This window comes from Gallus gallus, chromosome 3, assembly GCF_016699485.2.
Source record: "Gallus gallus isolate bGalGal1 chromosome 3, bGalGal1.mat.broiler.GRCg7b, whole genome shotgun sequence".
Classification (NCBI taxonomy): domain Eukaryota; kingdom Metazoa; phylum Chordata; class Aves; order Galliformes; family Phasianidae; genus Gallus; species Gallus gallus.
This window is the reverse complement of record NC_052534.1, coordinates 36,967,980-36,988,418: the sequence shown is the minus strand read 5'-3', so window position 1 is coordinate 36,988,418 and position 20,439 is coordinate 36,967,980. Positions and strand designations below refer to the sequence as shown.

The following is a 20,439-nucleotide window of genomic DNA, read 5'->3' as shown; positions in this document are numbered from 1 at the left end:
TAAATCACTTCTTACTGATATTTTATTTGAATTTGCACCACTGATAGTTTAAATATACTGTTGGTAACTAGGTCAGTATTTTCAGCATATACAGCCTGATGTAGAGATGTCCTAGTCAGAAAAATAAATGCAAACTTAAAAACAAACAAACAAAGAACTTTAAGAAACAAATGCAGCATATTCACTTCCATTGCTGCAGAATATTAAACCTTATGTAAAATTGTTTAACAGACAATGTACAATTCAATGATAAAGTGCAAATAAGATAGATAATCCACAGTTTTTGCTTTTAAAAAACTTCTCTATCTTGCTGAGATCAAGTCGCAGAAAGGATTAAGTCAGAAGGATATTCTTGATACTCTGTAGTCATTCTGAAATGCTATACACGTAGAAAGAAAATGGTAGCGTTAGATATTACCCCTCGGAACCCTATTCTAAAATTGTATTGGAGATATGGAAATACAGATTAATAAAATCAAAACTGAAACTTACGTCCTTGTAATCTCAGCAGCATGGAAAATTTGAGAAATAGTCCAAACATTATCCTGTCAATATATTGCTTAGTTAGTCAATGATTCCTTTTTTCATGCTTTTTGTAGTTACATGGTTAAATTTGGACCTGTTTGGACCATAGTTCTTCAGTAAATAGTTTCTGCAGAAGATCTAACTCATATCTAAAATGCATATTGGGAACCTGCCATTTTCTTTTTTTTCCTTCCAAAATGCGTACATTGTCTAATCCTCAGCTTTTATGAGAGGCTGCTATTAAATTACATTTTTAAGTATGAGTTATTGCTATTACCATGGATGCATAGCAGAGTGGGATTGCTGAACATAACCTGTTGCCCTGCAGAGTATATTGCCTTGGTGACAAAATGCCATGTCTGCTTAGTCTGGAGAGTTTAAGGCTCCAAAATAGTCTTAATTTTTCCCACTCCTCTCTTGCTGAGGTAAGGAGATGCTTCAGGAGGGAGAGCGCAGCTTCTGCATTGCTCTGGGAAGGTGAACTGGCTGGTACAGGAGGTGGTTGACTCTTATGAAGCGACAGGAGCTGTCTCTTGATAGAGGGTGACAAGGAAAGCATACTCTTTTCCCAGTCTTCTCCACATTCCTCTGAGCAATGTCAATCTCCTTTCCTTATTTCCAGCTATGTGAACCAAATATTCCTGTCTTTTTTCAGGAATAATTGGGTTAGGAAATCCTTTTTTTTTTTTTTTTTTTTAACCATGAAGAGGATTATTGAGCTACCTCAGTACATAGAGTTACTAATAAAATGAAAAGAACAAGTTTGCAGCCCATGCATCTGAAAGGTGTCATCAATCCTGTTGCAATATTCCAGGAGGAAAGAACTTGCATAACAGTGTATTCAAAGACTAGAATTGCTTTCAGTGATATGTTTTATACTTATTTGGGAGATCTAAGTTTTACAGATTATGAGTATCTGTAGTACATTATGTCAAAAGAATCCCCTTTCATTAGCCAAAATCCATACTGTAATTAAATGATATGTAGAGCCATCTAGTGGTGTTCTGTATCTCCATTAATAAATTTTATTTTTAGCATTGATTTACAGCACTAAATAACATAATTTTTGTGCTTTATTGTAAATACTATTTACTGGCTACCCACAGTAGCATGTTAGGGATTGCTTAGAGTATAGCAAGGCTTAGGTTACTTAGAATCTAAAGAGACAATGAATTTTCACTTCCCATGTCTTATGGTGGTTAATCTCCTGTATAGCGGAAATATTGAGGGTCTTCAAAATTGTTTTAAAACATTCAGTTTGCGTAGACCATTGAAGAGAAAACTTTACTGTATAGGGATGATGTGTCAGAGTTCAGAGTTGCTTATAGGAAGTACACTGAGCCTGGGACCACTGAGGTCAAGAATTTGAGTAAGATCTGAGGGATATGATTTTATAGGTTATTCAAGATAAGACTGGACATTGTTGTGGCTGGAAAAAAAATAAGAGTGAGATTCTTAACATGGTCTGGATGCCATCCAGAGGGATCTCAACAGACTTGAAAGGTGGGCCCATGTGAAACTAATGAGGTTCAATGTAGGAAAGTGCAAGGTTTTGCACTTGGGTCAGAGTAATCCTGGGTACATATACAGACTGGGAGAAGTCCTTGAGAGTAGCCATGTGGAGAAGGACCAGGGGGTCCTGACTGATGAAAAACTGAACATGAGCCAGCAGTATCCCAGGCTCCATCAGAAGAGAGGTGGTCATCAGGGAGTTGATTGTCTCCCTCTACTTTGCCTTCCTGAGGCCCCATCTATGGTACTGTGTCCAGGTCTGGGGCCCCCAGTTCAGAAAAGATGTGGAGGTTTCGGAGAAGGTCCAGAGGAGGGCCACAAAGATAATCAGAGAACTGGAGCACCTCCCCTACTAAGACAAGCTGAGGGATCTGGGCTTGTTCAGCCTGGAGAAGAGAACGCTGTGAGGAGAGTTCTCACCTCATTGAGACCTTCCCTTATTTAAAAGGAGAACATAAAGAGGAGAGGAATCAACTTTTTACAAGGGTAGACAGTAGTAAGGCAAGGGGTAATGGTGTTAAGCTCAAGGAGGGAAGGCTTAGATTGGATGTCAGGGGGAAGTTCTTTACTGAGAGAGAGTGGTGAGGTGCTGAAACAGGCTGCCCAGAGAGGTTGTGGATGCCCCATCCCTGGGGGTGTTCAAGGCCAGGTTGGATAGGGATCTGGGCAACTTGGTCTTGTTCCATATCTGGAGATTGGTGGCCCTGCCTGTGGCAGGGGGGTTGGAACTTGATGATCCTTGGGTTCCCTTCCAATGCAAGCCATTCTATGATTGTATGATCAGGCAGGTAGGTGTAGACACGTTTGAGCTGATAAGAAATTCTGTACGAGGAAGAATTACAGTAAAAAGACTAGAATAATGAATTTTTAAAGTCTGAGCAGCCTTTGAAACCTTGTAATTTTGTAGGAAAAGGTCCAGAATGCTTTAGGCATTCTTTTTTCTAATCTGAGAAAGTCAGAGATATCCCTGTGCTGTGTGACTTGATTAACAGAAATAAAACTATGTAAAATACCAGATAATAGAGTAACTGAGAGGACTTAAGGAAGAAAGATAAAACATTGTTTCTTTGACTTTTTGAAAATATTGTCATCTTCTTAAAATGTAATTTTTGTGATTCCAAGCTATGTTATGGCTTGCATTGATTGTGGGGTCTTGGAATCTTGGAAGGAAGGATCATAAACAAACAGTAGGACTGTGTAATTAGTAAAGAATAGGAAGGGAGGTTTGGGTGTGCTCACTATACAAGGTGTTACTTTTTAGCTATTTTAGCAGAAGATGTTACATAAAGAAGACATGTAAAGTACTGGAAGGCAGAGTACTGAGGGAAAAATTCCACTATTTCCAGTTTTCTGTCTTCTGTGAACTTGCTGTGAGTACGTTCTGTTCCATTAAGGTCACTAATGAAGATGCAAAACAGCTTTGGCTCCTGTACTGTTGTAGGCTACATTACCATTGGAGTACTCTACTAGCGATTTACCTCCAAGGAGACTTTCAGGCTGCTGATTGCAGTTGTCTGGGTCTGGCCATTTTAAGCCAGGCTTTAAATCTACTTCAGTGTGTGCTTTTTTTAGCCCATCCTTTTGTGAGCTTTTCCAAACAGTGCCAAAAGCCTTACCGAAGTCAATACAAAAACTTCCACTGCTCTCCCATTATCCACCAAGCTTGTCACCTTGACGTACAAAATTTTCAGATAGGTTATGCATAATTTCCTTTTTTGCTAGCCCATACTATCTAATCCTGATCATCTTCTTGCCCTTCATATGCTTGGAGATAGTTTCTAGAAGGATTTTCTCCATCATCTTCCCTGGCATTGACTGACCTGCTTGTAGTTGTTTATTTCCTTCTTGCTCATTTTGACGAGAGTTACATTTGCTCTCTTCCGGTCTTTAGAAACCTCTCCCAGTTTTCATGACCTTTCAACGATAATTGAGAGTGGCTTTACAATGACATCAGACAGTTCTCTCACTGTTTGTGGATTCCAGTCTGTCAGGCTTCATGGGTTTATATCCATCCAGTTAAGTGCTCCCTAGCCTGGATCTTCCTTGCTCCAGACCTTCCCTCTGGTCACAGAAGCTTAGGATTTCCAAAGGGTAGTCTTGCTAGTAAATACTAAGACAAAAAAGACATTGAGTTACCCCAGCCAGTCCAGTCTCATTTGTCACCAGATCCCCCTACCGCAAATGGATCATAGGTTCCTTTGTCTTCCTTATTCTCACATGTTTTTAGAATCTTTTTTTGACCTTTAATTCCTTACCAGGTGCCATGCCAGGTCAATATTGGCACTCCTAACTTACCCTGCAAGGCTAGACAGATACTCTGTATTCTTTCTGGATTTCCTGGCCCTGCTTTCTACCTCTTATACACTTCCTTTTCATGTCCAAGTTCATTTAGGAGCTCTTCAGTCATCTATTCAGGGCTCCTGCTGCCTTCTTGCTGAATGTATGGATCCTTCTAGTTTGAAGAAAGCCTCATTTACTGCTTTTACAGCAGATACCTGTGACAACAGTACCCATGTTGGTCTGTCCGTTTATCTTTACCTATAAACTCTGAACTGGCTCCTGAATCATTGCAAGGCAGATCTCCATGCTGCTCTCCATATAAAGGCTACCTCTTCATCAGCCTGCACAGCCTGCCCTTCCTAAAAAACATGTATCCATCCATCACATTGTCCCAGCCATATGGGACAATGAAGGATTCTACTGTATCTCTCTGATTCTGGTGAGCATCATAACCATGTAACTGCACTCTTTTTTAATTTGTCAGGCTGAGTGCATTAGTGCAGAGTTATTTGAGATATCCAAGTGTGCTGACTTTCCAGAAGGGGGCAAGAGAGCCCTATAAGGCTGTTCTGAAGGCACTGTCTTCTTTGCATGCTAACACTCAAAGAGATTCCACTTCAGCTCTATGTTCTTGACTACTGCATCCCATCTATTCTCATCACTCCGGGCCCTTGGCTGCCTCCCCCACCCCTTACTTAGTTATTTTCTAAGGAATCACATTCTCTCTTGTTGTTTCTAGTCTAGAGCTTTCTCAGCCAAATTGGCCTGCTGGTGGCAATGATATTTTTGCCATGTTTAGTCACATGGATCCTATCTCTTCTAATTGGTTTTTATCCCTCAAAAAGATCCCATGATCATAGAAACTGAAACCCTGCTGTCAACAGCAACTGTGCCATGGGTTGTTGACCCTCAGGATATGTTGAGTCTTCTTCAGGACCTTCTCCCTCAGTGACAGGAGGACACCACCTGGGCCTTTTGCCACTCCCTCCAGAGACAATGCTTGATGTATTCCAAATAATTCCTGGCAGTATCACTGCTTTTTGTATGGAAGAACAACAGAGGTTAGTAGTTAAAGGGTCAGATGAGCCTCGGTAACATCGCCGTAACATACAAATATGAGCACGTGGCAAGGACCAAACCATCCTATATTCACTGTTAATGTCTTTGTAAAACCTATCTTACCTCAGGAACACTATGTGAAAATCTGTAGACTGTATTTTGAAAAAGAGCAGGCAACCTTTTAAACCTCATGAATATGTGTATTACATTCTTTCATGCCTGAAAGATATTTGGATTACTGCTTCATTGCTTTACTGATGTAATAACAGGCCATTTGTTCCTCAGGATTTTCTTTTGTTACTACTTAATATTTTCCAGCATGCTCTAAAGTCATAGCTGTATATTTACTTGTTCTAACTGTTTGCATTTTGTCATTAGTTGGTTACAGTAATTACTGCTTTTATTTTTTTCCTTTAACTTTTTATTTTTTAAACCTCACAGCCACAAGAGTGGACATGAGCAATGGGATAATGGAAAAATTCCGGATCTTCCGCACAGAGAAAACTTATGCAGTGAAATCTGGAAAGTGGTACTTCGAGTTTGAGGCAGTTACAGCAGGAGACATGAGAGTTGGCTGGACAAGGCCTGGTTGTCTGCCAGATCAGGAACTTGGCTCAGATGAAGAAGCTTTTGTTTTTGATGGCTTTAAGGTTTGTTTATGTTTATCTGTAATAATGTGAATAATTGCGAAAGTCCATTTTACTACTTATTCTATGGGCAGTAGCCTCATTTTAATTGCTTCCTTTCATCTATAGTCTATGACAGTATTTCTCTGTCTCTTTGAGGGTCTGGGTGGAATGCATAGAAAAACAGAAATGCCTAAGCTATAAATTAACCTCATCTAAGGAATTATCAGAATTTATCAGTTCTAGTAAAATACATATAAAGCATTGAAACAGCCTTAACCAAATTCAGAATACTGGTGAGCTGTAATTTGCTTTGATTTGGTCAGTCATACAGTGCATTAATCATGCCCTGATCTATGGTGGTATCTGTGAGAAGCTTGGGGAGTTCTTCCCATCCACAGAATTCCATTCCTTCCAAAATTTGGCATGGAAGCAAGTTTAATTTACTTTGTACACACTGTTTATAGAATTATAATTAAGGAAATAATAAAATTTGTTTGGAAGCAGTGAATTTATAGACAATTAAATAAAAGCAATATTTTTTTATAAGTTCTTGAAATATTATCTAGTATTATAATTGATACCATGTTATTTTCTTTGTAAGTCTTTAATGCAGTTTCTACATAAAAATAAGCTAAGTTCTTGTTACTAAAATACTGAAGTACAATTTGCCCTGTCGGCTCACTTAGTATTTTTGCAATACTGATGTGAGAGGTGTTTCACAGGAAGTTGTTGGATTTCCATTTTGAAAGTTAATTTGGAGTATTCACAGGCATTGTTTGGGAACGATATGCTGTGGAAGTGTTAATTTTAGTGCCATGTTATTAGAGGCAAATAATTATTAGTTCTACCACTGCGTAGGAGAACACATACATTGTCACTGTTATTTTTGAAAGTCTTCAAATTCCTTTCAGGCACAGCGGTGGCATCAAGGTAATGAGCATTTTGGCCGCTCATGGTTGGCAGGAGATGTTGTTGGATGTATGGTTGACATGAATGAACACACTATGATGTTCACCTTAAATGGCGAAATCCTGCTTGATGACTCAGGTTCAGAACTTGCATTTAAAGATTTTGAGGTTGGTGATGGTAAGTACTGTAACACATTGTGCTGTTAATGTAATTTTTGTTCCATCTCCCTTTTAAGATGGTGTATCATTTCCCTCTTTCACCATTTCTGTGTTTAAAAAAAAAAAAAAAAAGGAAGTGAAAATGTAACTATTTTGCTTTACAGGCTAAATGCACCATTTGCTTGATGTAGTATTGAGTATACTAGACTATGTATTTTCAAAAGAAGAATGAAAATAGTAATGGTGTAATAGGCAAGAGACACTATAGTTCAGTAGCTCCGGCCAACATATTACATTATTACTTTTGATAACTTTAGGATTGCTGTGTTAAATTGACATGTATTAACTGAAGACACAGTCCTTATTTCATATCTCTGTGTTTTTCACTGTGTTGTGAGAATTATGATGAGTTGTTTTTTCCCAGGATGCTGAAAATAAAAAGAGAGTAACCTGTGCTACTCAGTGTGTTATTCCAGTAACCTATTCCTTAAAATTAATGTCTTTCTTGTCAGTTATTTTAGTACTATGTTAAGAAAGCCAACAGCACTGTTAGATTTGGCTGTTGTCATGGCTTTTTCTGTGTGGCCTTTTGGACCAGCTTTTGTGTTTTACTCTGCTTGATTGGTGTTGATCATCTGGAAAGGTGTCGCACTAGGTGCTAGGATGAGTAAAGGCGTTTGCAGTGAATTTTCCAGCTGTCTTTTATGATCAGACTTTCTGACTCCGTTTGGCAGGGATGTGTACAGGGCTTTGAATTCATGAGCTTTAACACTTCATCTGTACTTCGTCGGGTTACAACATAATATAAATTTATAAATGTACGTATTTTGTCATATCTTTTATGCATCTGTTATATGTCTGTGTCTGAGAAAGAAAAATTTTGGACAGTAAAAGCCTCCTATGATGTTTTGGGGTTATTGATCCCTATTATCATGGGAAATATAAACTTTATATCTATCAATTAGGTATTTCTCTGGTGGAATTTTAACTGCTTGGCTTTTGTCTGGGTTTCAGAGACAAAATCTAATCAGCATCTTTTCTAAATTGTATGGGGAGATGCAAAGATTGCTGCTCCCTTATGTAAAATATTTGATCTGTGCAGAAACATAAAACATTTTGTATACACATAGGTAAATGAAAAATACATGAACATGTAAGTATATAAAAATGTGTGTCAAACTTATTGAACAGATCTTGATATTTCTTGTTCGTATAAAGGAAGATGACTGGAGTTTAACTTACAATTTTTAAGCTTTATTGTTACATTTTGTTAGTGGCTGGGCCAAATTAGCTGGGATCAAAAGTGGTAGAAGAAATAAGAGATTTTCTTAATGGTTTGAAACCTGAGGGAGGGCAAAAAATAAGTAGAGGAGGAAGACTGCAAAGAAATCACAAGTGAATTCCCTGTGCTAGAGAAATAATAGGAAAGCAAATGCATGCAAATGTGAAGTTGATTCAAAAGTAATAACAGACAACAAAACACAAAACCCACCACCACTCAAAGAACCCCTAATTTAAGTTCTTTGAAGTAACACTATCATATTGTTACTTCTAACTAACTAGTACCATGGAGTGGTATGAATTTTAAAAATCAATTAATTTTTTTTCTTTTAATGTACAGCACGCTGCTAATGTGTGGGGTTTTTTTGTTTGTTTTTTGTTTTTCCCCCCCACTAATGTAACTGTATGGACAGGAAACATTGCTTTAGAAGCAATTTTTGAGGTTCTCTCAATATACCATAACTACTGGAATTTTACAAGTAATATAAAAAATTTTAGATTTGGGAGTAAACTTGTCAGTGCTCTACCATCTTAGCAGAGAAGAGTTCTTGATGAAGTACTCTTAAATTTCTGTGCAGTGAATCGACATTTGTGTGAAAAGATTAATGGATATTAGCTTTATTTCCAAATTGATATTTGAGATATGGTACTTAGTGGCAATTAGAAGGGTGATGTGCTATGGGTAACTTTCTTTTGTATTGTTTGGATTCATGCCTTTTTAAAATTACATTTAATCTTTTATGGAAGTGAAAAAGTATCTGTTCATATTATATACAGCGCACATTTTCTTTCCTCTTGTTTTCAGGATTTCTACCTGTGTGCAGCCTGGGTCCATCTCAAGTGGGAAGAATGAACTTTGGAAAAGATGTCAGCACTCTAAAATATTTCACTATCTGTGGCTTACAGGAAGGGTATGAGCCCTTTGCTGTTAATACAAACAGAGACATTACCATTTGGCTCAGTAAAAGGCTCCCTCAGTTTCTACCAGTGCCACAAAATCATGAACATATTGAGGTCTGTGATCCTTTTAAAATGTTTCTAAACACTTCTTCTATTAGTCTGTTTTACTTACGTTTCTACTTTTGCACTTCTAGACAAGATTTCTAATTTGGTATGTTGTCCCAGTTCTTTACAAACCTTGCAGCTCTTACAAATTTTTACATTCACTGGAGTTGATTGATAGTATTTCTTTATACACAAAATCTGTCATGTGTAAACATGAGATTCTTAGAGACAAATTCTACAAGATGTCCTCTGCAAGATGAGCTCCTTGAGCAAAAAAGTGAGAAATATATTTATAAAGAAGTTCCAGAGTAGGTGTTTCTGCTTAAACGAATACTGTGTGTTCTGGTATATATGCTTTATAAAGTGATTTTCCATTACTAACTGGGTTTTATTTCAATAAATATTAATTAGCTAGTTGTGACAACGTTTATGTCCCAGTGTTGTGTGACTTGATACAATTGAATTTGTCTTTTAAGTCTATCATGAAATCCTTCTGAAATTGATGAAATGGCAGCCAATGAGTATCACCCTTTGCTGTCTTAAAAAAATCTGTGTTCTTTGTCATGCATGTATTATTTGTGATGTGTTATTCTTGGAAATGTTGGACTTAGATTTTAAAAAATTGTGGTGAGAATGAATAGTCCCTCTTAAGTGCACTCTTAAGTGTTTTGTGTTTAATGAAGGAACTCCTTAAAGTATTCACTTCCCCTTCAAATGGGAGTGCATAATTACAAGGCATTTTACCCTTAACAGTGTATGGTTGCAAACTTTGTGTGTCAAAAGTGTTTACTCTAGACACATGAATGCTTTACCACTGCAAATGTATCAGCTTCAAAACAACTACATTCTTACATTTGATAGGTGATGAGAATTGATGGAACCATAGACACTTGTCCTTGCCTGAAGGTCACACAGAAGTCCTTTGGTTCACAGAACAGTAAAACAGATGTCATGTTTTTTCGATTAAGTATGCCCATTGAATGTGCTGAGGTGTTCTCCAGAACAGCTGCAGGAGGGTTACCAGGCACTGGTCTTTTTGGCCCGAAGAATGATTTGGAAGATTATGATGCTGATTCTGATTTTGAGGTTCTAATGAAAACTGCTCATGGTCATCTAGCAGCTGACCGGACAGAGAGAGAAAAAGATGCCACAAAACCGGAGTTAAATAACCATAAAGATTATGTTCAAGAAAAGCCTTCACGTCTTAAACAAAGGTTTGTAGCACATTAGAATTTTTTTTTCTTGCTCTTGACTTAACAAGATACCAATTGGATCTGCAGAGATTTTTCCCTAATTCTATCTTATATTTCAGTATAATGCACTAAGAGGAAAATGTGACTTTCATATACATACGTTGCTTCAAATGCAAGATATAGATTAAAACAAAGCATAAAACTGGAGCTTTTTTGCTTGTTTTTTTTTTTTTGTCTCCCTAGCTGTTAGGAACCAATTGTCTAGTTTATTGTTAATGCTTTTACGATCATTACATGAAATGCACTATCAGAACAATATTAGTACAAAAATGCTGTGTATATATACTGATCTATTGAACTTTTCCTATATATTTTGATTTTACTTATTTTATTACAGATTTATGCTTAGGAGGACAAAGCCAGATTATAGCACAAGCCATTCTGCAAGGCTTACTGAGGATGTGCTAGCAGATGATAGGGATGACTATGATTATTTGATGCAAACTTCCACGGTATGGTAACAAAGGATTTCTGTCTTAGCTTTTTGTATAACTACATGTTCTTGCTTGTAAGAGTTTCAGAAATTAATTTTTGGGCAAAATTTTTACTTTAGACATGCATTTAACATTTAGTTTGGTTTGACTTGACTGTCAATTTAAGCCAATTTGCATAGAGAAAACCATAAATGAAGTTGAATCTTAGTTAACTTGAGCATGCTTATTCGGTTTTTAAAGAAATGACTGCTTTTTGGATTTTAGAAAAATTAATTTTGAATTAAAGTGACATATCAATAAACTAAATACTAATATTTACTCTTTTTTTTTTTTTTTTTTGATAGTACTATTATTCAGTGAGAATATTTCCTGGTCAAGAACCTGCTAATGTTTGGGTAGGCTGGATTACATCTGACTTTCATCAGTATGACACAAGCTTTGACTTGGACAGAGTGCGTACTGTTACAGTAACTCTGGGAGATGAAAAAGGAAAGGTCCATGAGAGGTTAGTTACAGTTCTTTTAAAAGGATACCATCCTTTTTTTTTTTTTAAAGATTTTACCATCTTTAAAGGTAATTAACAATTTATAAGCTGTAAATCCATCAGATTTAATGTAATTGACTTGATGTGGGGCTTTTTTGTTGTTGCTTTTAACTTTATGATGTTCTCTCCTATTGCTTGTGAAGAAATGGAGGAGTAATGGTCTAATGAAATCTATAGACGCTGAAAAGTAGAAGAGTAATGTGGCTTGTGTATGTAGTTTGAGTCATTCAGACAATGATCCTGTAACTGTTGGTTTTTGAAGTGGTATGAAGTGAAGCAAAATGGCCTTATTTTTGGAATATTTATTTTGATTTTGAGAAAACAAGAATTAGTATGACAATGCCTTTCAGCATTTCAGCTTGTGTTCTGTATCAGAAACTGTTATGCCTAATAATAAGCAATTTAAACCATTAATGTTCGAAAGTAGCTTCATCTCTTGAAATTTTACAATGGATTTGAGATCCTTTGTGCTTTGTCATCTACATTTTAATTATTGTCTGTTTCATTGAATTTTGGCATGGATTAGGGTGACTGCACTTTTCTGGAGCTGTTTGTTGATTATAGGTGTGCAAAGTTCTTCTTAGGCCACTAGATATATAGTCTATATCGCCCTCTATAATTTTTTTTTTTGACATTCAGTATAAAACGCAGCAACTGCTATATGGTATGCGCAGGAGAGAGCATGAGCCCTGGGCAAGGACGTAATAATAATGGTCTGGAGATTGGTTGCTTAGTTGATGCTGCCAGTGGCCTGCTGACCTTCACAGCTAATGGCAAAGAACTGGGCACATACTATCAGGTGAGTATTTTTTGATGGTGTTTTCCAATGGGAAGGGAAGAAACTGAGTCCTCAGATTGCATTTTATTAGTAAGTTTGTTACGGGATTGAAAGAAAAAGAAATTACCATTGTTGAAATAGTAATTTTCACCTTCTATTTGTATTTTCTGGAGTTTTATTCAAAGGTTTTCATTTACTGGCTTTCAATATAGTTATTCTTTAAAATAAATTTTTTTTTTAAAAGATATATGTAGTGGTCTTTGCTGTCTTAAGTGATTAAATGTTTTTGCATCTTTGATTGTAGGTTGAACCAAGCACAAAGTTATTTCCTGCTGTATTTGCTCAAGCTACAAGCCCCAATGTTTTCCAGTTTGAGTTGGGTAGAATAAAGGTGAATAATGTCGGGATTTTGTTTTATTGTTGTGTTTTTGAAAGTTTAGAAATAATACGTAGTATCAGATATTGTTTTCTGTTGTTGTTTTTTATTTTTCATAAACTTTGCATTCAATGTTTTTCTCGTATTGAACTGATATTTATTATTCCAAATTTTTGCTCTGTTATTTCTATTCTTAATTTGTTCATTTAAAATATAGTGCATTGAATGAAAAAGACTGTAACTGATTAGCTTTGGAAGAAGATATTGCAAAGTCTGGTTGAAGTTTCTAAATCTCATCCTTCGTGATGAAATGAAATCACTTGGAGCAGGAAGGCAAATATTTTATTCTGTAAACAGAGCATGGATTACCAATGTTATCTGCAGGTTAGGTTAGAGTCTTAAAAGAGTTTTGAGATATATTTAAAGAGCACACTCAATAAGACTGGAATTGACTTTTTTGCTTTGTATATATGGATGACATAGAAATTAAAAGAGGTATAAGAGGAGTCAGATTCAGATCACTGGTCAAAGGAAGAGAATACATTCAATTGAAGCCTTTCAAATGTAGCTATTTTAAATATGTATATCTATATTGTGAAAGATGCTTTCTTACTGCTCATTTGCCAACAGTTACCAACTGATTGTACAAAATACTGAAAATTTCATGTTGAACTGTGCTGTGTGTTGAATATATTTCTTGAGAAATATTATGTATTCCTTGTTTGGTAAACATGATGAAACTGATTGTCTCTTATATTGGAATTCTCCAGAATGTAATGCCATTATCTGCTGGCTTATTCAAAAGTGAACACAAAAATCCAGTTTCCCAGTGTCCTCCACGTCTCCATGTCCAGTTTCTGACTCACGTGCTTTGGAGTAGAGTGCCAAACCACTTCTTGAAAGTTGATGTCTCTAGGATCAGTGAACGTCAAGGCTGGATGATACAGTGCCTGAATCCTTTGCAGTTCATGGCCCTTCACATTCCTGAAGAAAACAGGTTAACATTGTTTATGTGTATAAGTTTATCTGGGTTAAATTGGGGTTATGACGTTAGACGTGTAATAAAATTTTCTGAAAGAGAAGCCCAAGTCCTTCTTTGTCTCATTTTTTTCTCTGTATTTTTAACACAAAATGTACTCTGATTTTATTTTTCAGTGTTTTAAATCCTACATCCTCCTAGTTTTCCTCCAAACTCTTTAACAATTTGTGTAGTTTTTGAATTAAAAAAGTAATATTGTTTAAAAATTAAAGATAATCTGCAAGGGAGGCAAGGATCCATTTACTTTCTTAGGTTTAGAGCATGTTAGGAAAGTTGGAAAGTGAAAAAGTCCGTCCTTAAAAATGACGCTGTGCTGATGTTATCCATAGGAAGAATTAATTCTCTTAGGTGAGTTTTTGCACTGAAATACACTGTATTGTTCTTTTCTCTGCAGAACAATTGATATTTTAGAGCTGACAGAACAAGAAGAACTGCTGAAATTTCACTACCATACTCTCCGATTATATTCAGCTGTGTGTGCTTTAGGAAACAACCGCGTGGCCCATGCTATGTGTAGCCATGTGGATGAATCTCAGCTTCTATATGCTATTGAGAATAAATATATGCCAGGACTATTACGTGCAGGATATTATGACTTACTCATAGACATCCATCTCAATACCTATGCAACTGCCAGGTTAATGATGAATAATGAATTTATTGTTCCAATGACTGATGAGACCAAGAGTATTACCCTGTTTCCTGATGAAAACAAGAAGCATGGCCTCCCTGGTATAGGACTCAGCACTTCCTTAAGGCCAAGAATGCAGTTCTCCTCACCGAGTTTTGTAAGCATTAACAGTGAATGCTTTCAGTTCAGTCCTGAATTCCCACTGGAAATCTTAAAGGCCAAAACAATAGAGATGCTGACTGAAGCAGTTCAGGAGGGCAGCCTCCATGTCAGAGACCCAGTTGGAGGTTCTACAGAATTTCTGTTTGTCCCTCTCATCAAGCTCTTTTACACCCTCCTAATTATGGGAATCTTCCACAATGGGGATCTGAAACACATCTTGCAGTTGATTGAGCCACGGGTTTTCAAAGAAGCTGCGAGTCTGGAGGATGAAAAGGATCTCTCAGAGAAGGAGCTGAGTTCAGATGAGCTCAAGTCAGGAGAGGAAGAAAGCAGAGGGGAGCAAGTGCCAAAGGAAGGACTCCTTCAGATGAAGCTTCCCGAACCTGTTAAGCTACAGGTAACTTTCTATTAAAGCTTGTTACTGCTTCTTCTCAGATCCTTTCTTCTTTCCCTGGTAATTTACTTTTCAAGGAATAGAGCCATCTAATGGTGGTTAAATAAGGAATTTATTTCCTTGAGAGAAATGACAAGATACAGTATTTTTCTGATTACATGAACGTCGTCACATTGGATCAAACAACTGTTTTGTGAAACAGAATTACTTTCTTAATGAAGTTAACAGGGAATTCTTCATGTTTGTTCATTCAGACAGAAAAGAAGTGCATTTGTAGCAAGGAGTAAATCCATTGTTCTTTATATTTTTTTTTTTGTCCAAGGTACATAAATCTCTTGCAGATGACAGATATTTCTGGCTTAGGATGTATTGCTGATCACTTCAGATGCAGTAATGACTAAAATGAAAGTTTCAATCAATTTATTTGACAGTAACTGCTTCTGTAAGGAGTTTGTCCTTATTTGCGTTAATTTACAGAGAAGTCATTTTGGCTTGACTTTTATGATACTCTTTTCTCAGATGTGTCATCTACTCCAGTACCTGTGTGATTGCCAGGTACGACACCGGATAGAAGCCATTGTAGCATTTTCGGATGATTTTGTGGCCAAGCTTCAAGAGAATCAGCGCTTCAGGTACAATGAAGTGATGCAGGCCTTGAACATGTCTGCTGCCTTGACAGCTAGAAAAACAAAGGAATTTCGATCCCCACCTCAGGAGCAGGTATGGTTTAGAACTGACTAATTTTTTTTGTTTGTTTGTTTTATTCCATGTAATATTTTTTACATGGAATAAAATGTTTTATTCCATAGCAGAGTTCCTTTTTTTTTTTTTCCGAAATTTTCCTTTAGAAATAAGTGTTTGCCTTTCCTTTGTATTCTCTGTCTTAAGATTAACATGCTGCTGAACTTTAAAGATGATAAAACTGATTGTCCTTGCCCTGAAGAAATTCGGGATCAACTCTTGGATTTCCATGAAGACCTAATGACACACTGTGGTAAGTGCTGTTATTGAACGTTTTTCCTTTTAAAATTATAGTAGCTTTAGAAACTGTCTTTCTAGATAATTTTAGGGAAATAAAAGCAATTAACCAGTCTAGAGGTTGCACTGTAACAACAATAAATACTGACAAATAAAAATACAGAGTGTGCAGTTAAGAACGTATGTGTATTCTTATCCTCAAATGTGGTCAAACTATCATACTAGAATAGAATGTAGTACTTCTGCTTCTTGAAGGAAAACATATTTTGTTATTTTTTTTTTTCTAACTATACAACTCTTTGGGAATTTATTTCCAATTTAATGTATTGGGTAAGTCTAGCTCATCTGTTTTTCAAGCAGTTCCTCTGGATCATCCCCTCACATTTCTGCTCACATGGGTCAATATAGGGTATCTTTGTTCTAAGAAATGGAGTATGACCAATATAACAAGATAACAATAATGTGAATGGATTAGTCTTCTATGACATGATTAAGCATATATATTTACCTGTTGAAACAAAAATTAGAAAAAAGTGGTTTAATTTATGTACTTTTAATTTCTTCACTTAGTTACTAAAAACAATTGTTAAATTCCTTGCCATATTAAAATGAGAAATACAGTAAAAAAAAATTAAATACAAAAATATCAATAAACAAAGCAGCAAAAATTATATTTTAAATGTCAAGCTCATATCTGTGAATCAGTAATAACGTAGTTTTGTTTAGAGTATGTGTTATGTTGCTTTGCTGTTTGAAGAATACCTATCCTTTCATTTCACTTCAATATACAACTTTAAAAGCAAAATGAAAGAGACACTTCCAGGGGCTATGAACAAACGGGCAGTTCAACATCGTGCCTGCTCAGCTAAAAGAAGCTAATATAGGGATGTGTGGTAATGTATCTTTTAAAGTAATTCTCCTGTCAAGGAAGGAAATTTGGGTAGGAGCATCTCAGCACTTTTCCTACTGAATTTCATTCCTTACTGGTCCCAGTTTAACCAGAAGTAATGCTTTTAATTATTTACTTCACTACATTAAGATATACAAATAAATAAAAACATCATCGATATCTGACATCATAATTAATGGATTTGCTCTACTGGTAGATCCAGGACAGCTTATATCCTGTCTATCATGCTATAATTTGGTTGGATTGATCCATGTTAAGGTTGGACTTCTGTTACTGAGAAAATGACGGACACATTAATGTATCAAACACCACTGAGGGACTTTTTTCAGTCTCCTTCTCAAACTGGGTTCAACACTGAATTCAGACCCGTTTACTGAGTGCTTTTTCAGTTTGGATCTTCAGAGATATAAGTGCAGAGGATGTCTTTGGACAACCTGTTGCAAGGCTTGAGTATCACGATGATAAATTATTCTAAAACTGACATAACAAAAAAGAATCTTGCCTGTTTTAGTTTCACAAGTGTATCTTGTTCACCTCAAAAAGAGCATGGCTACATTGCCTTGACATCTTCCTCATAGATTTTGATCAGCTGCTATTCTGTTCTGCAGGATACCAATTTCAGCTCCTTCATCCTCTCCTTGTAGGATAAATAGTCCAGCTACTAATAATCCTCATGGGCATTTGTTGGATGCCCTCCAGGTTTTCAGTGTCTTTCTTGTACTGGGTAGCCCTAACCTACTATTTCAGATGTTGTTTCATGGTTTCTGAGCACTGAATCATTTCCCTTGAGCTTCTGATTAAGTTTCTGCTAATACAGGATACTTTTATCTCTCCTTGCTCCCACAGTGCCCCACAGACTGGTGTTTAGCTTGTTGTCCAACAAGGCCCCCTAGGTTCATTTGCAAAACTTTTTTAACCACTTCAAACCAAATGTTACTGTCACACCTGGTAGGTCTGTCAAAGATGCAATACTTTGTATTTTTTTCATGCTGAACTTCATGATTTTACTGCCAGCTCATTCCTATACCTAGCTGAGCTGCCCTTTGACTGTATTTTGTGCTCCCCCTCTATTTGGTATAAATCAAAATCTTGAAAAAATTGTATTCTGACAAGTGGAAAAAAAAAAAAAAGAGGAAGAAAGAAAATTATCAGTTGAGAGAAAACAAAGATGAAATAAAGATATGTTATTTAGAAAAAAGCATAGGAAAGGAGAGTGAGCTTCATTTTCTCTCGATTTTTCCATTTTTCTTAGAGTGGAGTTATGTGAAGATGCTTTTTTAATTACCTGGTCTAGTTTTGTCATTTTCCTTTTCTTTAGGGAGGATTAGTAATTTACATAATCTACAAGTAGAAGATTAATTTTATGGGTCAGACAATATGTTACAGTTGAGTGCAATAAATTAGTCTGTATTCAAAACATGTATACTACAAAGTAAGTAAAACAGTTATATATGCCAAATCTCATGTTTGTTGGATTAGCTAGACGCAGTTCATATCTAGTGAAATGACTGAGAGACAATTGTATTGACAGTTTGCAAATCAGTGAAGTATCTCTACAGCTCAGGGAATATCACAACTGTGGGAAAACAGACATTTCATATGATTAATTTCAGAGCAGCTTTGCATTTTAACTGATAAGACATCTCAATATCTTTACTGTTATTCTGGTTCAAGAGATTGCCATCCAAACCCTTGTGTAATGTGATTCCATGTAATATTTGAAGTTACCGATAATTCTTGGTATGTTTAACACCAGTAACACTCCTAGGACTAAATATAATGAAATAACATCTAATGAAAATGGAACTGTACTGAATGTAAAAGCAAACAAACAAACAAACACAACAAAGCAAACAAACAACAACAACAAAAAACCACCTGATGGCATTTTTACTTCGAGCTTATTTTAGTATGAGTAATGCACAGGTCAGAATTTCTATTTCAGTTGCAACATATGCATGAAAGAAGAAAGAAAAAAGTGGTATAATGATCTCTCTTGTACAAGTGAGTAAATCCAGTGAGGAGCCACAAAGATGTTTAAATTCTTGGAGCATCTTTCATGTAACAAGAAGCCAAGAGGGCTTGATTAGTTTGAAGTTAAGGCTCCTGGAGGGAATCGTATCAATACATAAATAACACCTGTTGGGTACATTGAGTAAAGAGGACTGGGACAGACTTTTATAGGGATGTCTATTGACAACAGAAAAGACAGCCACCTTAGGTTAAAATACAGAATATTATATTTGAAACTAAAATATTTATCATTGTCATTATTATTATTTTAATTTTTATTGTTAGGATAGCAAGTGGAACTCAAGAGCAGTTCACTCAAAAAGGCTGTGTGATCTCCATTCTAAGAGAAATTCAGAACCTGAATTGAGTGGTCCTGAGCAATCTGCTGTAGTTGACCAGTTGACCCTGCTTTGAGAAGAGAGATTAGAGTAGAGGATCTCCAGAGGCTCGCTCCAACCTCAGCAAGTCTGTGGTTCTGTAAAGCCTCACATAATTTCTTTTCCTCTTAAACTTCTAGAGCTTGCTATAAAGTATATCACATGAAACAGTTCACTGTGGCTACTTTCTTCTGACTAGTCATTAGAAATTATGCTTGTTATTTGAGTTCTTTCACTTTTGTGATTGGTTTTACCTAATAAATCTCGTACTCTGTGCTTACTGTCATTTGAGTCCTACTGTGACTATAGGCAGTGTATATATACAATTCTGAGCACAATTCCAAAACATAGAAATCAACGTTAACATTCATAATAACATTCATAGCGAGTTGAGCAGAGAAATATATTTGCTATGTATTTTATGTATCACAGTACATAATTTATATAGTAGGTTAATAGAATAACACGATCCTTGTCTGCATTTCCCTGCCTTGTACATATACTTGATCTGCCCTTTTCCCAAACTTCTGGTTAAACTTATATCAATTTTTTTTATAGTTCTGGTAGAACAGAATCAGTGTAGTTCAGTTTGATTGTTTCTGCAGACAAAGTAGAAAGCATTGCTGCAACTTGTCTAAACTTATTATTTTACTATTTGTTATATATTTATGATTTCAGGAATTGAACTAGATGAAGATGGAACTTTGGATGGAAATAGTGATTTAACCATTAGGGGTCGCCTACTATACTTGGTGGAAAAAGTTACATATCTGAAGAAGAAGCAAGCTGAGAAGCCAGTTGATGATGATGCTAAGACATCCTGTAAGCAACATTAAATCACAATTTATTGTCGTAATTCCAAATAACTAGAGAAGTGGAGAAGAAAATTCTATTTTCAGCAAAAACTAGGTGGATTTTTAGTGAAAGATCTGTGCACCCCAATATTTGTAGCTCTGACTGTAAACAAGCTCAGCTGGAATAATATTTTATTTATATTTTATGATAAGCAGATTTTCTTCCCCAGTGGGATGTGTTGGAAACTTCTATTGTGGGTTGTTTTGTTGTTTTTTTTCCTCCACGCTTGATCCTCCTTTTATCCATAATTTTTATAGAGCATTTCTTGACTTTTGTTGAGTTAATGCCGGCTAATTGTAGCAAGGTCCTGATTATGAGAACTTGCTTGTAAAATCAG

At 36.1% G+C, this 20,439-nt stretch overlaps 1 protein-coding gene across 12 annotated transcripts in view; it reads left to right on the top strand.

Annotated features, from left to right (window-relative positions):
* The window catches only part of RYR2 (ryanodine receptor 2), a 361,102-nt gene that overhangs the window by 219,806 nt on the left and 120,857 nt on the right, over window positions 1–20,439 (top strand). For all 12 annotated transcript variants that reach the window (XM_046939481.1, XM_046939480.1, XM_025149037.3 and 9 more), the window contains 13 exons: window positions 5,818–6,026; window positions 6,917–7,091; window positions 9,159–9,367; window positions 10,220–10,572; window positions 10,949–11,063; window positions 11,390–11,550; window positions 12,229–12,388; window positions 12,672–12,758; window positions 13,514–13,740; window positions 14,177–14,972; window positions 15,489–15,689; window positions 15,858–15,963; window positions 19,926–20,069. In XM_046939481.1, the coding sequence (XP_046795437.1) occupies window positions 5,818–6,026; window positions 6,917–7,091; window positions 9,159–9,367; window positions 10,220–10,572; window positions 10,949–11,063; window positions 11,390–11,550; window positions 12,229–12,388; window positions 12,672–12,758; window positions 13,514–13,740; window positions 14,177–14,972; window positions 15,489–15,689; window positions 15,858–15,963; window positions 19,926–20,069 (2,943 nt within the window). The remainder of the gene's footprint in view (window positions 1–5,817; window positions 6,027–6,916; window positions 7,092–9,158; window positions 9,368–10,219; window positions 10,573–10,948; window positions 11,064–11,389; window positions 11,551–12,228; window positions 12,389–12,671; window positions 12,759–13,513; window positions 13,741–14,176; window positions 14,973–15,488; window positions 15,690–15,857; window positions 15,964–19,925; window positions 20,070–20,439) is intronic.